At 39.3% G+C, this 18,928-nt stretch overlaps 1 protein-coding gene across 1 annotated transcript; it reads right to left on the bottom strand.

The window, feature by feature from the left end:
• Positions 13,277–16,968, bottom strand: LOC104737290 (cysteine-rich receptor-like protein kinase 37). The gene is made up of 6 exons (XM_010457429.1): positions 15,978–16,968; positions 15,298–15,422; positions 15,007–15,217; positions 14,681–14,918; positions 14,449–14,602; positions 13,277–13,685 (listed from the first exon to the last, which is right to left on the bottom strand). Exons 1-6 carry the CDS (start codon positions 16,942–16,944, stop codon positions 13,434–13,436), a joined length of 1,947 nt encoding a protein of 648 aa, XP_010455731.1. The 5' UTR covers positions 16,945–16,968; the 3' UTR covers positions 13,277–13,433.

Genomic DNA, 18,928 nt, shown 5'->3' with positions numbered 1-18,928 from the left:
GCTTATAAAACTAGATGCTAAAAGTAAAGAGAACATGATGATCTAAACAACAATGCAATGAAACAGAAATAGAAACTATAGTAATGCAAGTAATAAACTAATGCAAAGCAAGTAATGAACAGGAAACGAAATGAATGTAACAGAAAAGCAACTAAAATGAAACAGGAATTGAAACAGGACAAACACAAAGCACAAACAAGAATTCTGGGGATGAGCTCGAGCAAGCACTCGATCTAGTGTGCGATCGAGTCGGAAAAATGCGAGAAATAGAGCAATGCAAACAAAATAGAGCAAGACAAAAGTAAATCAAACAACGACCAAGCAACACGATTTAGACTAAGAAATCAATAGACAAGGAAGGTCTTGAGGAGGGATTCATGGGCTGGACTAATGATTAAGGTCATCTAACTTGGTCAACAAATCTCAATCAACTTGAGATAATCTCTAGACAATGATCTCCTAGAACATGTTAATCCACTCTCATGGCAAAAACAATCAAGCTCATATATTTCTAGACTTGTTCTCGCAAAGCAAAGAATTTATACAAGCAAGCATTAAGCAACAAATCATTTATGTCAAAAATCAAACAAGACATCTAATCTCTTAGCATGCCTAATGATAGTCTCTAGATCTAGGCTTATCTTGCAACGTAGACATTGGTGTGATGCTAAGAGGCTTCAAATTAAACCCTACCCTCTCGGTTATAGGATCAACATAGAGTACATCTAGCCTAGAAGAGATCTAGAACAATCAAGCTTGACCTAGCTAAACAAACCTCAACCACAATCCAGCCTAACCCATCCTCAAGATCCTAAGCAACTACTCACAAATGCTAAACATGATGAGAAAAGTCATAAACCCAGAAAATAACGAAACTTTCATGATTAGATAGATGAAACAGAGATCTACAATATTGAAGAAGGAATCAAACTCGAATTCTTAATATTTTGAAAGTTATGATACCAACAAATATCAGGGAATCTCTTGTTTTCCTTCAAAAGTAGATGAGAGATCTAAGAAAATAAAAGTGTAAAGAGCATAAATTCCCAAAAGGGTAAATACTAGGTTTTAGAATATCTAAAAAAAAACTGGACTCCTTGGTCGCTGCAGGATACAAGGCCTTATATAGAAAAAGGAGTGGAAGCCCTAAAAATGCTAGAAGACAAAATAGCTAGGCGGCTCGGTCAGCTCGACCAGGTGCTCGGTCGAGTGACCGGTCGAGTTGGCTTTTCTTCTGTTCCCTCCACTCAATCGAGTCCTTCTCCGCACACGGTCGAGTGTCTGGTCGAGTGGGCGGTCGAGTGGAACTCCGGACCTTGGTTCTTCAGCTCTAACTCCCTTGCTTTCTCCTCTTCAGCATTGCTTCCATGCTCCTTAGGCTCCAAAAATCACCTGTTTATGCAAGAAAAGATGCAAATGCAATGCAACTATACTCTAATGCATGAACAATCCTAAAACTATGGAATAATGGTCAAAAAGGATAGCAAAAGATGCAATATGTGAACATCAATTGCAATATGTGTTTGTGGTGCAGGTAAAGGCAAAGTGTGATCGTGGAATCAAGGCAATGAAGAGGAGGATGTTCTAGGGAATCGATGGGTTGTTGTCTGACATTGCTAGGTTGCTAGAGTTGGGTCATTAGAAACATTGCTAGGTTGCCGGTTTTATGGTTCCTGATGTTTGGTATTTGGATATTGTTTTATGATATAATATTGGTTTATTATTGGATATTGTTTTGGATATTGGTATTTGTCTTTACGCTGGTTATTTCTGATTGTGGTTAGGTGGTTAGTGGATATGGGACCACTAGTTGTAGTTTATTTATTATTATTTATTATTTAAAAAAAAGGGTTGGGTCGTTTCAGTTTGGTATCAGAGCCCTTACGGTCCTAGGTTTGGGTTCACTAGGTTTCTGTTGTGATGTTTTGGATTGCATGTCTTGATTGATTATGTGAGTTAGTTAATTGTGTGTGGCATGGAGTCCTAGAACATCCTCTTCGAGCCGACAGTGTGATTCCACGGTGAGTTTATGTTTTTGGGTTCTGTTAATTGTGTGCTTAGCCTTCTGTTCATGGTAGTGCAGATGGTTAGAGAGGATGCTGTTGCTGGTTGTGGTCGTTGTTGCAGACGTGGTCGTGGATGCGGACGTGGTCGTGGTAGGGGCAGAGTCCCCGTGGTTAGTGAGACCGAGGACCAGAGTGTGATAGCAGAGGGTGTCGGCGAGTCGCAGGGTGTCCAGGGGATTCCGTGAGTGTGGCCGGAGGGGGCGGTGTTGATGCTCCAGTAGCCGGTGATGTTAGGGCCCCAGGTGCGGGTGTCCCAGTGGGTGAAGTCCCGGGTGTCGACCTTGCGGGTTTGTTGGCACAGTTGATAGAGCGGTTGCCGCCTGTGGTACCGGCTCAGGCTCAGGTAGTGCCACCAGTGGTGGCGGAGGAGCGTCAGCCAGTGGCTGCGGATGTGGGGGTCCATTCTCGTTATATCAGCATGCTGACAGAGATTGGTCGTATTCGTATCGAGCAGTTTTTGGGAGATACAAATCCTACCGCTACGGAGGCGTGGAGGACGAGTGTGGAATGTAACTTCCATACTCTGAGATGTCCTGAGGAGTTTTGGGTGGACATTTTGGTCCACCATTTGTCTGGTGATGCTCATTTATGGTGGAGTTCTGTAGCAGCCAGGAGAGTGCAGAGGGAGATGTCTTGATCTGACTTCGTCTTGGAATTCAACTGCAAGTTTTTCCTTAGAGAGGCACTGGATAGGTTGGAGGTGCAGTTCCTTCAGCTAGATCAGGGAACTCGGTCAGTGCGGGAGTTTGACTTGGAGTTCAGTGGACTTCTAAGGTATGGGGGTCGGGATATGGAGTCTGAGGAGGCTAAGATCAGGAGGTTTTTGAGGGCCCTATGTGATGAGTTGAGGGTTCACAGTAGAGGGCGGAGTTACGCTACGCGTGCAGAGCTGGTTGAGACTGCAGCGGGGATTAAGGAGGATATCTGGGCACAGTCACTGGCGGCTAGGCCAGCAGTCCAGCCTAGCAAGGCTCTTGCTCAGCATCAGGGATGTTCTAGCAAGGTCGGCAAGCTTGCGCAGGGAACCAAGAGGAGATGGGAGGCTACGCAGAGGCCGGGTGGTCCGAGTTGCTTTGGGTGTGGATGCAAGGATCACAAGGTTACTAGCTGTCCCAAGAGGAGTGCTCCGACGACAGCAGATCGTGTGTGCTATCATTGCAGGGAGCGAGGGAAAATAAGGCCCTATTGTCCCAATTTGCAGCCGGTAGCAGTGGCAGCGTTGCAGCAGGTGGCACGAATTGAGCAGGCGCCACGAGTTTACACGGCGCCACGGGTTTACACGACAGTCGAGACTGGTGGAACCAGTGCCGGGGCGATCACAGGTATAATTTCTTGTACTTTGTCTTTGTGAATTTTTAGTAAGTTCAGATTTTATGTTTACCTGTGATAAAGTGTTAGGTTCTCAACTCATGAGGTTTGTGTAGGGACCTTGTTGGTGGGAGGGTTTAAGTCCCATGTTATCTTTGATTCTGGAGCTACACATAGCTTCATTAACCCGGAGTGTGCAGAGAGTGCGGGTATCGTGGGAGATCCCGGAGAGCGTACAGGAGTTGTCAGAGTTGCCGGAGGCAAGTTTCTGAGGGTCATTGGTAGAGCGAGGGGTATTGATATTCAGATCGCGGGAGAGTCTTGGCCTGAGGATTTGCTTATCAGCCCAGTGGAGCTGTATGACGTTATCTTGGGGATGAACTGGTTGCATCGGCATATGGTTCATCTGGATTGTCATCGAGTTAGAGTGGAGTTTGAACGCTCAGGAGGGAAGTTGGTTTATCAGGTGATTAGACCAACTTCGGGGAGTCTCGTGATCTCGGCCATTCAGGCTGGTAAGATGATCGAGAAGGCCCGGGAGGCTTATTTGGTTAATATATCTATGCCAGAGTTAGTGGAGAAGTCTACGGTTTTCGGGATTCCGGTTGTGGAGGAGTTTGAGGATGTGTTCCAGCCATTGCAGGGATTACCACCTTCTCGGTCTGATCCTTTTACGATTGAAATGAAATCAGGGACTACACCGTTATCCAAGGCTCCTTACAGGATGGCTCCAGCAGAGATGGCAGAGCTGAAGAAGCAGCTAGAGGATTTGTTGAGCTAGGGATTCATTCGTCCTAGTGTATCACCGTGGGGAGCGCCGGTGTTATTCGTTAAGAACAAAGATGGAAGTTTCCGCTTGTGTATTGATTATAGGGGTCTCAACCGGGTCACTTTGAAGAACAAGTACCCTCTTCCGAGGATCGATGAGTTGTTGGATCAGTTGAGAGGTGCTACTTGGTTCTCCAAGATAGATCTGGCGTCGGGTTATCATCAGATCCCGATAGATGAGGCAGATGTGAGGAAGATTGCTTTCAGGACGAGGTATGGGCATTATGAGTTTGTGGTGATGCTGTTTGGGTTGACTAACGCACCAGCTGCGTTTATGAGATTGATGAACAGCGTGTTTCAGGAATTTCTGGACATGTCTGTCATCATTTTCATCGACGACATCCTGGTTTATTCTAAGAGTCCTGAGGAGCATGCAATGCATTTGAGGGCAGTTCTGGAGAAGCTGCGGGCGCAGAAGTTTTTTGCTAAGCTGAGCAAGTGTAGTTTCTGGCAGCGTGAGATGGGTTTTCCGGGTCACATTGTGTTTGCAGATGGAGTTTCTATAGATCCGGAGAAGATTTCGGCTATCAGGGCTTTACCTAGACCGCATAATGCCACATAGATCAGGAGTTTTCTCGGGTTGGCAGGGTATTACAGGAGATTTGTGCAGGGGTTTGCGAGCAGAGCACGTCCTATGACTAAGTTGACGGGGAAGGATGTTCCTTTTGTCTGGTCACAGGAGTGTGAGGAGGGCTTTGCAAGCCTGGAGGAGATGTTGACTACTGCTCCGGTGTTGGCTTTGCCTGAGCAGGGAGAACCCTATGTGTTTTATACAGATGCATCCATAGTTGGTCTAGGGTGTGTGTTGATGCAGCTTGGTAAGGTGATTGCCTATGCTTCGCGGAAGTTGCGGAAGCATCAGGACAACTATCCTACTCATGACTTGGAGATGGGTGCTGTAGTTTTTGCCCTGACGATTTGGAGATCTTATCTTTATGGTGCAAAGGTACAGGTGTTTACAGATCATAAGAGCCTGAAGTATATATTCACTCAGCCCGAGCTGAACTTGAGACAAAGGCGGTGGATGGAGCTGGCGGCAGATTATGATCTGTAGAGAGCCTATCATCCTGGTAAGGCTAACTTGGTTGCAGATGCTTTGGGTCGGAAGCAGGCGGCTTCGACTCAGGAGCAGGATATGGAGTCTCTGGTAGGGGAGATCAGTGTGTTGAGCTTTTGTGCGGTTTCTCAGGAGCCGTTGGGTTTGGTTGCAGCTGATAGAGCAGATTTGTTGAGCAGAGTGCGGTTGGCTCAGGAGTCGGATTTGGGGCTGGTGAATGCCTCAAAGGATGTTGACTCAGAGTATCAGGTTTCGGCTAATGGTACTATTCTGGTGCATGGGCGGATCTGTGTGCCCAAGGATGAAGAGTTGAGGCAGGAGATTCTGAGAGAGGCTCATGCTAGCATGTACTATCACTGGGTCGGGATGAAGAAGGACATGGCTAGTTGGGTTGCGAGGTGCGATTTGTGTCAGCTAGTGAAGGCTGAGCATCAAGTACCAGGTGGTTTCCTGAAGACTCTTCCCATTCCAAAGTCGAAGTGGGATATGATTACTATGAACTTCGTGGTGGGTTTGCTAGTGTCTAGGACGTTTGATGCTATTTGGGTCATTCTGGACCGGTTGACTAAATCGGCACATTTTCTGGCCATTAAGAAGACTGATGGAGCAGCGGTCTTGTCTAAGAAGTATGTGAAGGAGATAGTCAGATTGCATGGGGTGTCAACGAGCATAGTGTCTGATAGGGATTCCAAGTTCACTTTGGTGTTCTGGAAGGCATTTCAGGCAGAGATGGGCACTAAGGTGCATATGAGTACAGGCATTTCCGGGGGCGTGCTGTAGGGTGGCAACCCGAGAGACGAGTATTGGATTATCCTTATATATTATGGCATGCGGGTTTAGGCCCAATGAGGAGCCAACATTATGGCATGCAGACTTAGGTCTGATGAGGAGCCAATAAAAACTCAAGGTTTAGGCCTATGAGTAAAGGAAAGTCCAAAAGTCGAGAGCAAATAATGCCTGTAGCATGAGTCTATCTCCTAGAGATGACCTTCTGTCAATCGGTCGGAGGAGTGCTGGCTGTGGATACAGTTGGTGGGGGAGAATTGTAACATCCGTGAACCGAAATCCCAGTTTGGGGATTGCATCGGTCGATGCAGAAGGTGCATCGGTCGATGCAGGTTCAGTTCTCTGCGTTTTGTTAAACCTGTGTTTTGGATTAGGAAAACCCATAACTCGAGTGTTTTGTCTCATTCGGGAATTTAGCCATTTTTGAGAGAAAACAAAAGAGAGAAACGTTCCCTAATTGTTCTTGGTGATTTCTGGAGATTTGAGGCTGTTCCTTTAGAGAACTGTAGCTGAGATCGTTGTAGTAGCTTCCTAGGAGCGTTGTTTTGCTTGTTTGAAGTTCAGATTCGTCTTGGCAAAGGTAAGTGCAGGACCATGGCTTATCTAAGCTAGAAAACTCTCTAATTTACTTGTTATGCATTGTTAGACTTGTTAGATCGTTGTTTGGGATGTTAGGAAGCTTTCTTGTGGCTTGGGATTGTGTTTTGTGGTTACAGGAACAAAAATCCGGCGAGAAGCTTCGGGGGAAAACGATGCTCGACATTGCATCGGTCGAGGCACTCTGTGCGTCGGTCGATGCAGATGCGAGGACGGCGCGTAAAATCTAGGGTTTCCGTGCTATGTCAAGCATGCGTCGGTCGATGCAATAGGAGCATCGATAGATGCAAGTTAGCCTTGCATCGGTCGACGCAACCTCCAACTGGTGTCGGTCGATGCATGTTGGTGTTGGTCTATTGCTTGTGTGTATAGCCCAGTAGATGGGAGGATTGCCTTACTAAGTGTTTATAAAATACTCATGCATTGCAATATGTGTTTGTGGTGCAGGTAAAGGCAAAGTGTGATCGTGGAATCAAGACAATGAAGAGGAGGATGTTCTAGGGACTCGATTGGTTGTTTTCTGGCATTGCTAGGTTGCTATAGTTGGGTCATTAGAAACATTGCTAGGTTGCCGGTTTTATGGTTCCTGATGTTTGGTATTTGGATATTGTTTTATGATATAATATTGGTTTATTATTGGATATTGTTTTGGATATTGGTATATGTCTTTCCGCTGGTTATTTTTTATTGTGGTTAGGTGGCTAGTGGATATGGAAGCACTAATTGTAGTTTATTTATTATTATTTATTATTTAAAAAAAAAAAGAGTCAGATCGTTTCAAGTTGTGTGGTGGTCTATCGACGTGTGTGCATTGCTAGGAACAAGTGCAAAAGGCGCTTGGGGTCCGTAAGCACGAGCATGAGTTATAGATACTAGGACGAAGTGCAGGAGGCATGGAGGTTCCGTAGGCGTGGTGCATGAAGAAGTGTGAAAGCATGAGGGATCCACTACAAGAAAACAGGGTATTTACAACTACTATTGGTGACTAAATACGTAGTCGCTTAATTTCCCGATTACTTGCCGACTCCGTAGCTACCAAGTTACTGTGTAAATTTAGTCGTAACTCAGACGTTATTTGCCGACCATATACAATAGTCAGTACTGTAGTCGTTGATTAACGACCATTATACAACTAAATGGGAAGAACTTAATTTGGTTACATCAAAGTAGCTAATTTGGCGACTACATGGCGACTAAGTCTATGAGTCGGTAATTTGGCGACTATACAGCGACTAATGTTGTGGCATTCTTCACATATAAACTATATATACAAGCATCATGTTGTGGCATTCTCATATTATTCTCATTTTCAAAGGTACAAACAAAATTAACCTGTAATGTCAATTTTTTTATGCTTGCTTTACCATATCTATACTTATTGTTATATAATTTTAGGTGCACCATATCTTATTAAATGTTTAGACTTGAGCTTTTGTTTTCTATTACTGCAGATGTGAATTGGTTACAAAGTGAATAGTTAGCTATGAAAGTAAAGCTCAAGAAACTGTATATGAATCAGTAGATCTGAATTTTTAAAATTAGTAGTCTTCATTTATGCTAGGTCATTTCTAGCTAAAGTATTCGATTGTACTTTTTCTGACTTTGTTTATGTTGTGTTATTCTTGGATTGTGGTATTTGATAAGTATATATCGCTTAATCATTAATAAATGATCAGACTTTTATGCTTCACATTCTTAAGATACTATTAGATATTCACCGTGTTGGACTAAATTTTAATTTTAAAATAGAAAATGTAGTTTTTATTATATTAGGTATATATGTAAGTAATGTTTTGTAAATTTTAAGTGATCAATATATTATATAGTGTATATATAAGTAGTATGCTTTAAATAATATGTAAACTAAATTAAATTATATGTTTTTTATAAAATTAATTTTGGCTCCTGATTCGCGACAAACAAGTGACTAACTTCAAAATATTGGGTTTAAACATGGTTATTACGTGTGGGACCAGATTTTGGACTCCAAAAGATGCCCAACTTTTAAAAATAAAATTACATACCAACTAATTCGCGACTAATAAACGACTAAGTTTAAAACATTTTGGGTTAATTAAACATGGGAATCCATTTACGCGGTCCAGCCCATAACAATCGACCTAACCCTAATTTTACAACACTAATCTCTAATTTCTCACCATTCTTCTTCTTCGCCGATTCTCTCAATCTCTGATTCTCTCCCCGAGTAACTGGAAAAGCCGCTAAAGTGGCTAAAGTAGTAATAAATCTCGTCAGCTCTGTCTTAGTATCTATATTAGAGTCGATGAATTTTTTGCTTTTAGATGACACACAACTCGGTTGCAGATAAACATCATTATTGACTATTGTTTTTTCATTCCCAAGTCTCTCATCAGTTAGTAATAACTAGAACAGTACATGTGTTATGTGATTGTTATGTTTTTGACTTGATTCTTATGTTCTGAGTCTTACTCTTGATGTCAAATCACAACTGGTACGGAAGATTACTAAAGATTTTACTGATACTAGGATTTTTGTGTCTCTCCTAATCCTAGCAGGTTCAATTACCCTTATGCATTGTAGTACTTAAGGTGTCAATCCAAATGGGATTATGCTAATCACAAAAGATGCAATCAAGATAGTACAAGTTAAGGCAATTCAGAAATGGGGTGGTATTCTATCAACCTAATAAAACAGAAATGTAAAATGCAAAATGTAAAGTACTTAAACAGAAACTAAATGCAAGATAGATAAATGAAAGCAGTGCAGAATATAAAGAAGCAAGAGTAACAAAAAGCAGTAAATAAACAGGATGAAAACTAAATTAAACAGGAAATAAACAAGAAATTAAACTGAAGCTCGACCTAGCACTCGATCGAGCATAGTATGAACCAAAGTCGAGTGCATGGTCGAGTGATGCAGAACACAAGATTAAATGCAAAACTAAAGTGCAGAAATTATAAAGCAGAAAAGACAAGTAATTAAATGCAAGAAACAAAAGCAAACAAGTAGCCAATAGATCCTAAGGATGGGAATTATTGGTTGGTATTAAACTTATTCTATCTAGGTTGCTTAACAAAACTCAATCAACAAAGAGCTAATCCTTAGACAATGATCTTTACCAATCCACTCTCATGACAAAGGTAATCAAGTTTAGTAACATTCTAACCCAACTCTCATTGGTGAAACCATACTAAACAGGCTTTAAGAATCAGATCATTACTTGTCAAAAATCACGTTAAACATCTAATCTCTTAGCATGCTTCATGATAATCTCTAGCATTAGCCTTCTCTAGCAACTTAAACATTGGTGTGATGCGAAGATCCTTAAGATCTGTTCTTACCCTCTCAGAATAAGAACAGCATAGAGCTTATCTAATCTAGAAAGGATTCTATAGAATTCAAGCTTAAACAATCCTAAACAAACTAAGTTCTCTACCAACCTAACCCATCCCTAAGAATCTATCTCTACTCAGAATCTAATAAATGAGATGTAAGAACACAAACCCAGAAAATGATGAAACAGACATAATCATAAAGATGATGATTAAATAAGCAACTTTGTAGAAGAAATCAAATGAAAATACTTAAAGGATCAAAAGTTATGAAGATTACAATTTTTGGTGGCTAGACCTAAAAAAACGAGCTTGTTCTGTGGCCAGAGTTAAGGGACCTATTTATAGAAAAGAAAGGAAGCCCTAGTTAGCTAGGAGACAAAATAGAGAGGCGGCTCAGAACTCGACTATGTGCTCGGTCGAGTGCATGGTCGAGTGACCTCTTCTCCTGCTTCTTCCAATGGTCGAGTCCTCGATCTGGGATGATATCTGTTCAAGAAATTCGGGATAACTTTTGCACCATAACTCCGATCGGCCTGAGACCACCGGCATTGGAACTCTAACTCGGTTTTCTACAACTTTCGTGAAGAACCTGGTAGATCTTTGAGGGACTTGTTTTGAATCCGACCGAGTGTTCTTTGGCAAACGGTCGAGTGTGTGCTCGACTCCATTGTCGAGTGATTGCTTTCCTCCTCTTTTGAGCCTTATTCCCTTGCTAGATGTCCCCTTTTGATCACAACTTCTCCTTTGTGCTTCCAAAGTACCTAATTCACCTGTTTGTGCACACAAATATGCAAATGCAATGCAAATGCAATGCAAATTCTATCCTAATGCATAAAGTGAGAATAAAAGACATAAATGTGCTAAAACTAACTCTAAACAATGCAAAACAGGAGATAAATGCATGCTAAAAGATGGTAAAATATAGATTTATCATTTACAAACAAATTTGATGGTCCATACTATAATTGTTCATGTGTGCCTCCGGAGAGACGAGAAAGATACTTCCTTGTGTTTGCGGTATAGTTTTCTGTCATATATCATTCATAGATAGGTTTTAATTATTGCTTTTCACTACCTTAATTCTATTTTATTTATTTTCCTTGAAAACACACACTTGCGATCCATTGATAACAGGGACAGTGCAACAGTCTTTCTATGAGATACGTCAACGCCGGATGAAAAACATGGTAAGCGATGCTAGAACTAGTCGAGTGCAACCTAAATGGATCGGGGGTACTATCTGGAAAATAATGGTTGCTTAGTGGGATACTGAAGAAGCACAGGAAAGGAGTCGAATCTATTCTAATGCTCTTATGTCAGACCGTAATGGTCTCGGTCCACACATGCACTTATTTGGGCCAACATCATATCAACAAGTCAAACAAGGCTTGGTGAGTAACGTTAACTTATGTCTTAACCTTTTTTTGTAGCTTTAACTTATGTTTTAACCTTTTTTGTTTTTGTTTTTGTAACATTCCAGGAAGAGAAACTTGGGAAATCGGTGAGTTTTGGTGAGGTTTTCAAATAGACACATACAAGGCCAGATGGTACGTATGTCGATCGAAAGGCCGAGAAGATCTTCTCAACTTATGAGAAAAACTTACAAGCTAAGATATTTGAGATCAAGTCAGATCCTTCACGAGCTCAGGAGCTCACAGCAGAAGATTATCCGGCCATCTTTCTTCAAGCAAAGTACCATTTTCACAATCTATATTTAAAGAGTCTTCAAAACTTTCATTTTCAGAACTAACAGTTTAAGTTTTTCTTTTCTAAGTCCACTGAGAAGGATTCACGAGGTAATCTTTTTGGACTTGGAAGCCTCAAGGATCATCTTCAGGATCTTCTCAATGGCAAGAGCTATCAACAAGGAGAGTCGTCGTTTGTAGCATTGCAAGAGCAAATGAAAGAAGCTCATCGTATAATTGAAGAACAAGTTGCCTATAATGCAAAACGTGATGCTGAGATTGCTGCTCCTGAAGAAGAACATTCGAAAGTTATGGCTGAGCAACAGAAGAAGATAGAGCACTTGGAAAAGTACTTGCGCAAAACTGATCCGACCTTTGTGGAATTCCTTGTGTCTAAATCCAGTGATGCATCCACCGCAAAGAACATCTCCTTCTTAGATTACTTCTTAGGCTACTTATCTCTATTCCTTAACTCTCATGAACTTGTCAATCATAGTTTTTGATTGATCATTTTGGTTCTCTTTTGGTTATTATAAATGTTGTCTACCTTTTGTAATTTCTAATGTGGTGAACATATTACAATTGTGGTGAACTTTTGGTTATTGAAAATGTGAATTTAGGTTTCTCTTTGATTATAAATTTGAATTATAAAACAAAACAAAAAAAAATTGGTTTTAATCACTATAGTCTTCAAAACAGTCATTAAATCTGGCTTAAAGTCGTCGTAACATAGTTGTCAAATAGGCGTCCGATAGTAGCCAAGTAGTCGCATAAGTTAACGACTAAATCACAACTATTCTCAAACTAGTCGTAAACTACTTATGTTCACATTTTATTAATCGTAACATTGTCATTAAATAGTCGTAAATATTTATGACTAAGTTACGACTACTTTTACGACTACGTGTTATAGTCGTAATATGGTTGTTATTTACCGACTATGTTACGACTGAATTTCCTTGCCGACTATCGATTTACGACAACAGTTATTAGTCGTAACTTAGTCGTTCTTTAACAATTAGCGACTATTTAGTGACTAGTACTGCAGTCGTAAATCCCTCTTTTCTTGTAGTGATCTGATAATAGACGAGGATAGCGTCTGTTGACACGTTATACTCTGTTAGTCAACTATCGCAAGCAACAATGCATAGATCAAAGCATTGAAAACAACTTATTCTAAGGCTATAAATTAACTGTTCTTTTGTGTTTCGTAATCCGAGCCTTAGAAAAAGAAAAAAAATTAACCCTAGAGTTTCCTAGATAGATAGATCATCAATCCCCTATAATTCTCTTGATGTCCAACGCTTGTTTCTTATTAGTTTATTCGCTTTATTTAATTTCGCTTTTTTACTTTTTTGCGTATGACTGTGACAACAAGCAAACCCCTTTATTTAGTCCTATAGCCTTATCTTTCTTCCATCAGATTCTATAAAAAAAAACTCTCTCTCTATGGAATCGATCCTTAAATATTTCAACCGATAAACGGTGCACTTGCAGTAGTCGTGTGATCATTTGTGATAAAAAAATTTGAAGCGAAATATTTTAGATGTACAGATATATCCATACATCTCATTAGGTGTATAAACATATATTAATTTGTATGCCTCTACATATGAATTCTTACAGCTAAAATTGTATACAAAAATATGTATATTTATATATATTTGTACATTTATTATTTATAATTAGATAAAATACGCATAAAATGCTTACACTACACGGCATCTTTTTCTCAATATCTGTCATCTATTGTACAGAAACAGACAACGAGGTATAATACATAAATGCTTCAATGCTCATTAGATGATGACAGACGTGTAAGAAAAGCAACAGGTGTGGGCACAGGCATGGTGGTGTTGGCATGTCTTTCAAGCCAAAAGAGGATTGAACTCATGCTAGGTCTTTTGTAAACATTCTCTTGAACACACAACAAACCTATGTGGATGAGCTTCACTACTTCGTTTGTTGAGATATTGTTACTCGGAGCAACCCACGGATCAATGATCTCTGCGAATCTTCCTTCAATCCACCTCTTCCATACCTGCAAATATTTTTAAAAGTTCCATAAGAGGATGAAGAATAAAGATGATCGACATAAGTGAGAAGCTTACAAAAGCTGAAAGCTCTTCTTCTTCATCTTCTTCTTTTTCCGAATTTTTGTTGCGTTTACCACATATCATCTCTAGAAGCATGACACCAAAGCAATAAACATCAGATTTAGCAGAGAATTGTCCGTATATCGCGTATTCTGGAGCCATATATCCGCTGCATTAACCAAATCATATTAAAGGTGATGCTGATGTAAGAATCTTTTTTGAAAAAAAAAAAAGCAGAGCTACTTACTATGTTCCAACTACTCTGCTTGTCTGTCCTCGAGTCTCATCCATATTGAACAGCCTCGCCATCCCAAAGTCTGCAACCTTAGGGTTCATATCTGCGTCTAAAAGGATATTGCTTGCCTTCAAATCTCTGTGAATAATCCTCAACTGAGAATCTTCATGGAGATATTGAAGCCCTCTGGCAACTCCTTCTATGATTGTGTACCTCACATCCCATGTCAGAATCCGGCGTTTTTCTTCATCTGCACATCTTAAAGAAACATTTTTTTCATATTGTTTGCTAAAAATATAGTCTCAATTAATGATGCCTGGGTTTCTCAAAAGGCTAACCAAATATGAAGCGGTCAAGGCTTGAATTAGGGACAAACTCGTAGACGAGAATCTCTTCATCTTTCTCATTACAAAACCCAAGAAGCTTAACCAGATTTNAAGAATAAAGATGATCGACATAAGTGAGAAGCTTACAAAAGCTGAAAGCTCTTCTTCTTCATCTTCTTCTTTTTCCGAATTTTTGTTGCGTTTACCACATATCATCTCTAGAAGCATGACACCAAAGCAATAAACATCAGATTTAGCAGAGAATTGTCCGTATATCGCGTATTCTGGAGCCATATATCCGCTGCATTAACCAAATCATATTAAAGGTGATGCTGATGTAAGAATCTTTTTTGAAAAAAAAAAAAGCAGAGCTACTTACTATGTTCCAACTACTCTGCTTGTCTGTCCTCGAGTCTCATCCATATTGAACAGCCTCGCCATCCCAAAGTCTGCAACCTTAGGGTTCATATCTGCGTCTAAAAGGATATTGCTTGCCTTCAAATCTCTGTGAATAATCCTCAACTGAGAATCTTCATGGAGATATTGAAGCCCTCTGGCAACTCCTTCTATGATTGTGTACCTCACATCCCATGTCAGAATCCGGCGTTTTTCTTCATCTGCACATCTTAAAGAAACATTTTTTTCATATTGTTTGCTAAAAATATAGTCTCAATTAATGATGCCTGGGTCTCTCAAAAGGCTAACCAAATATGAAGCGGTCAAGGCTTGAATTAGGGACAAACTCGTAGACGAGAATCTCTTCATCTTTCTCATTACAAAACCCAAGAAGCTTAACCAGATTTCTATGTTGGAGTCTTGTCAAGAGTAAGACCTCATTCTTGAACTGCATATCTCCTTGCCCTGAGCCTTTTGTTAATCTCTTTACCGCTATCTCTTGCCCGCTCGGTAATACTCCCTGGAAAACGATTCTCATGCTAATATTAATATCGCTGACCCATCTAAAGAATATGTTAGGACTTTTACTAATTTATTTACCTTGTACACAGATCCAAATCCACCTTGGCCAAGCTTCTTTTCAGGAGAGAAGTTATTGGTTGCAATAAGAATCATTCGGAGATCAAAACGTACCATAGATTGACCATCACTCGAATCAGAAGCCTCTGCACGTCATCACAAAATAAGTCAAAACATGCCAAAATGTATTTCACTATTCCATTTTCATATGCTCTTGGGCGGAGGTAGTTAAGGAGGAGGGGCAATTGACCCCATAAAATTTATGAAACTTTTAATTTAAGCTTGTATATATTACATAATGGCAAATTTGGTTTTTTTTTAGTAAATTAACCCCCATGTCTCAGGTTCTACTATCCTTTTGACCCCCTTTTTTTATTTTTCTATACTAATTTTTTGTGTTTATTTAATCTCTTTAAGTTTATAATAAATAACTTCTATATTTTTTACATATTAGCAATATATAACCCCATAATCCATTATTCTAGCTCCCTAATATACATAAGAGCTCAATAAATCCAAATGGATCTAATCAGTAAAAAAGAGGGACTCAGGTTCCATAATAAATAACCAAAATAATCATCATCTGGAGAAAACGTGTTAGAAACTCCGATGAGAAGAGACAAAAGGTAGTATATAAAAGATATATGTCTATCCACTCATTACTGGTTGGTTTTGAGTTGCAAGATTTGAAAAGACTTTACCATTCATTCCGGTGTGTGACCGCTTTCTCTTCCAAGAAAGTATTAGAACCACAAATATTAAGAGATTGATGACCGTTGGGACCACCATAATTACAATGTTGCTTCCTTGAAATCCTTGAAATCTTTTCTTGTCTCTCACGAAATTGAGAATAGTCGAAGAAGCTTGAGGAGAAAGAGCAGGAACGCTTGTAACATCATCAAAAGCTTTATAGTAAGGATAAATATCCCACCGGAAACAACAGCTAGGCCGACTAACCCCAGCTCCTTGTTTTCCCCAGTACTGCATTTGAAAGTCGTTCACACACTCTCTTAGACATCTCTTGCAGTCTCCTGGCGATAGGTCAGGCGTGCATTGCATAAACGCGTAAACATCTGAAATTTGTGTGAACTTTGTTTTTGTGGCGTTATAGTACTTGAGCACTGAGGAAGTGTCAGCGGTGGAAGCAGCCTCGAGCGTCCGGTTAACCATTGCAATCCATTCTTGGCTGAACAAAATCATGTCCTCGAATATGGATGAATTTATACTGTTTGGGTTAGCGTTGATAACAACTGGTGAGAGCTCCAGTTTGCCAAAAATTGAGCGGTTGGTGTAACGTAGTGAGCAAGAAACGTCGTCGGATTCATCAGTGACCCATGAGAAAGACTCTTTTTGATTACACCTTGATTTTGTGTCGGCAACCACATGTTCTAGACATGTCTTACAAGCTAGCGTCTCGTAGCCTCGTCTGCAAAATGCAACAACGTGGACTCTGTTGTTTTTGGAATCTCTGCCAAAGGACGCGTTGTAGAAATTGCCGTTACTAACGACGTTGGAAGGAAGAGAAGAGAAGAGGTAGTCTCGACTGACGCCGTAGCTAACATTGAAAACGTCACCGTAGCAGATGAAACTGGCATTAACGTATTTAAGGGTTTGAAGGAAGAGAAGGAGAAGCGAGAGAAAAGTAGTCACAAGACAACTCTTTCCCATTTTACTATTGATAGGGTTGGAAGATGTGAGGGTTTTTGTTTTCATCTTATTATGATATGAGACGTTAATTTATAATACTTCATTGCAAATGTATGACGTGAGAAATGGTACCACTATTTTTTTTAATATATATATATATATAATGAAATGGTACGTACGTATTGACTTGGAACATAGGATATTGACTGAGTTTAGTTTTAAAAGGGGTTATTGGTTCTATGATTTTAATAGATTTGGAAATCCAGATAAAAGTAATGTGTTATTCAATCATTGATTTTAAAATACTTATCAAAATGATTTACAAATACTTATTAAAATCTCATGTTATTCATTTAATGATTTGTTTTTGGATTTCAAAATCCACGTTATGTTTTAAATGGATTTGAAGGGATTTGAAAGTGTAAAATAGAAGGATTTAAATTCAAGGATAAAACATGTTATTTCAAAATCCATATGTTTTGATTTCTAGAATTTACAATTCCATCTGGATTTAGAAATCATCTCTCCAATAACAGCTCCTTAGTGTTTTTTTTTTTGTCTGTATGACTTAAGTAGTCTTGTTTAAGTTGTTTTTTAGTGGTATAGTAGAACTTGTTACAAATAAGTTGTGAAGTGACACAATTTCATAATTGCACTGATTTTAATAAATTGTGGATTGGAGTAACACAAATCTCTATTATAGTAAAAGAAAAGTACAACTTGTATTTCAGACGAAAATACCCCTATGCCAACAACATAAAAACAACTAGAACAAAATTAAATATGACTTTATCATTAATTGGTCGGAGCAAAATTAAACAATTAACCCGAAACATCAGTTGGATAATTTAAAAACCATTAGTGGGTTTTAAATGGGTATCGGATATTAACAATTTGAATAGTGGGTTTTAAATAAATGGATATCGAGTATTAACAATTTGAATGGGCTACAACATCAGTCGGTTGTTAGCAATACCCGAAATTTACCTCTTTATCACGCAAACTTTGGCGAAAATTATGCTATTTAATCTGATCAATTAATTTAAGACATATCAATCTCCTGACAAAATAAAGAAATCTTACTAAACTACTTCTTTATACATGTACTATATTTCCTTAGTCGAAATATTCTAAAATTCATTCCTTACTTACATATACAAACAATATATACGAAATATTCCCCAAGATTTTTACTACTTCATTTTGCAGAATTATCGACTTTTGCAGAATATTCCCAAACTTATAATTCCACATTATACCTACTTTTTCATACGTCAAGCGCTTCTATAAATACGATTTTACTAATCAAAGGTTCATTCATCATACCTTCGAAAATTTTTCCCTTCGATTTTACTAATCAAAGGTTCATTCATCATACCACAAATTTACTGTCAATCAAACCATTCAAAATCCTTATATATATACCCTTCTCCAATGGCACACGTAAGTATTTTTTTTAAGTTTGGAGATCTAAATCCTTATATATATATATATATATATATATATGTGTGTGTGTAATCATGTTTAACCCATTAACGATGTTCATTTGTTTTGAAGGAACCATGTATTGGTTTTACTACATGTATAACAAAACACCATCTCGATAAAGAAGAAGAATTTTCTACTGCGCTCCCATTTCTACAAGTTAACAATGGCTAATCACATACTTTATAAACCTATAAAAAAAAAATCAAGCTTATTCTATCAATCTGCACTCAGGAGTCTAAGACTATATATTATTAACTATTGTAACATCCGCGAACTAAAACTATGCGTTTTGGGATGGATGTCGATAGACACCAAGAGTGGTGTCGGTCGACACCACTTATTTCTGGTTCGGCAGATTGATTTAATTATCGATTTTGGTCTGTTTGGTTTAGGGAAAATCATAGAACCGGATTATTTAAGTGGGAGAACGACCTAGGTCGTGGTTCTATTGTTTTGTCTCTGTTGAAACAGAGAGAAAAGGGAGAAACTTTGTTCTGGAGGTTTTTGGTGAGCTTTG

Source organism: Camelina sativa, chromosome 13, assembly GCF_000633955.1.
Source record: "Camelina sativa cultivar DH55 chromosome 13, Cs, whole genome shotgun sequence".
Lineage (NCBI taxonomy): Eukaryota > Viridiplantae > Streptophyta > Magnoliopsida > Brassicales > Brassicaceae > Camelina > Camelina sativa.
Note: the sequence above shows the minus strand (reverse complement) of the source record. Positions and strands in the feature narration are given on the sequence as shown.

Coding starts and splice junctions, on each gene's coding strand:
- LOC104737290 (XM_010457429.1), bottom strand. CDS start 16,944: ATGGGAAAGAGTTGTCTTGTGACTACTTTTCTCTCGCTTCTCCTTCTC. Junction 14,919..15,006: donor CCTTGACCGCTTCATATTTG/GTTAGCCTTTTG, acceptor TAAGATGTGCAG/ATGAAGAAAAACGCCGGATT. Junction 13,686..14,448: donor AAGAAGAGCTTTCAGCTTTT/GTAAGCTTCTCA, acceptor AAATATTTGCAG/GTATGGAAGAGGTGGATTGA.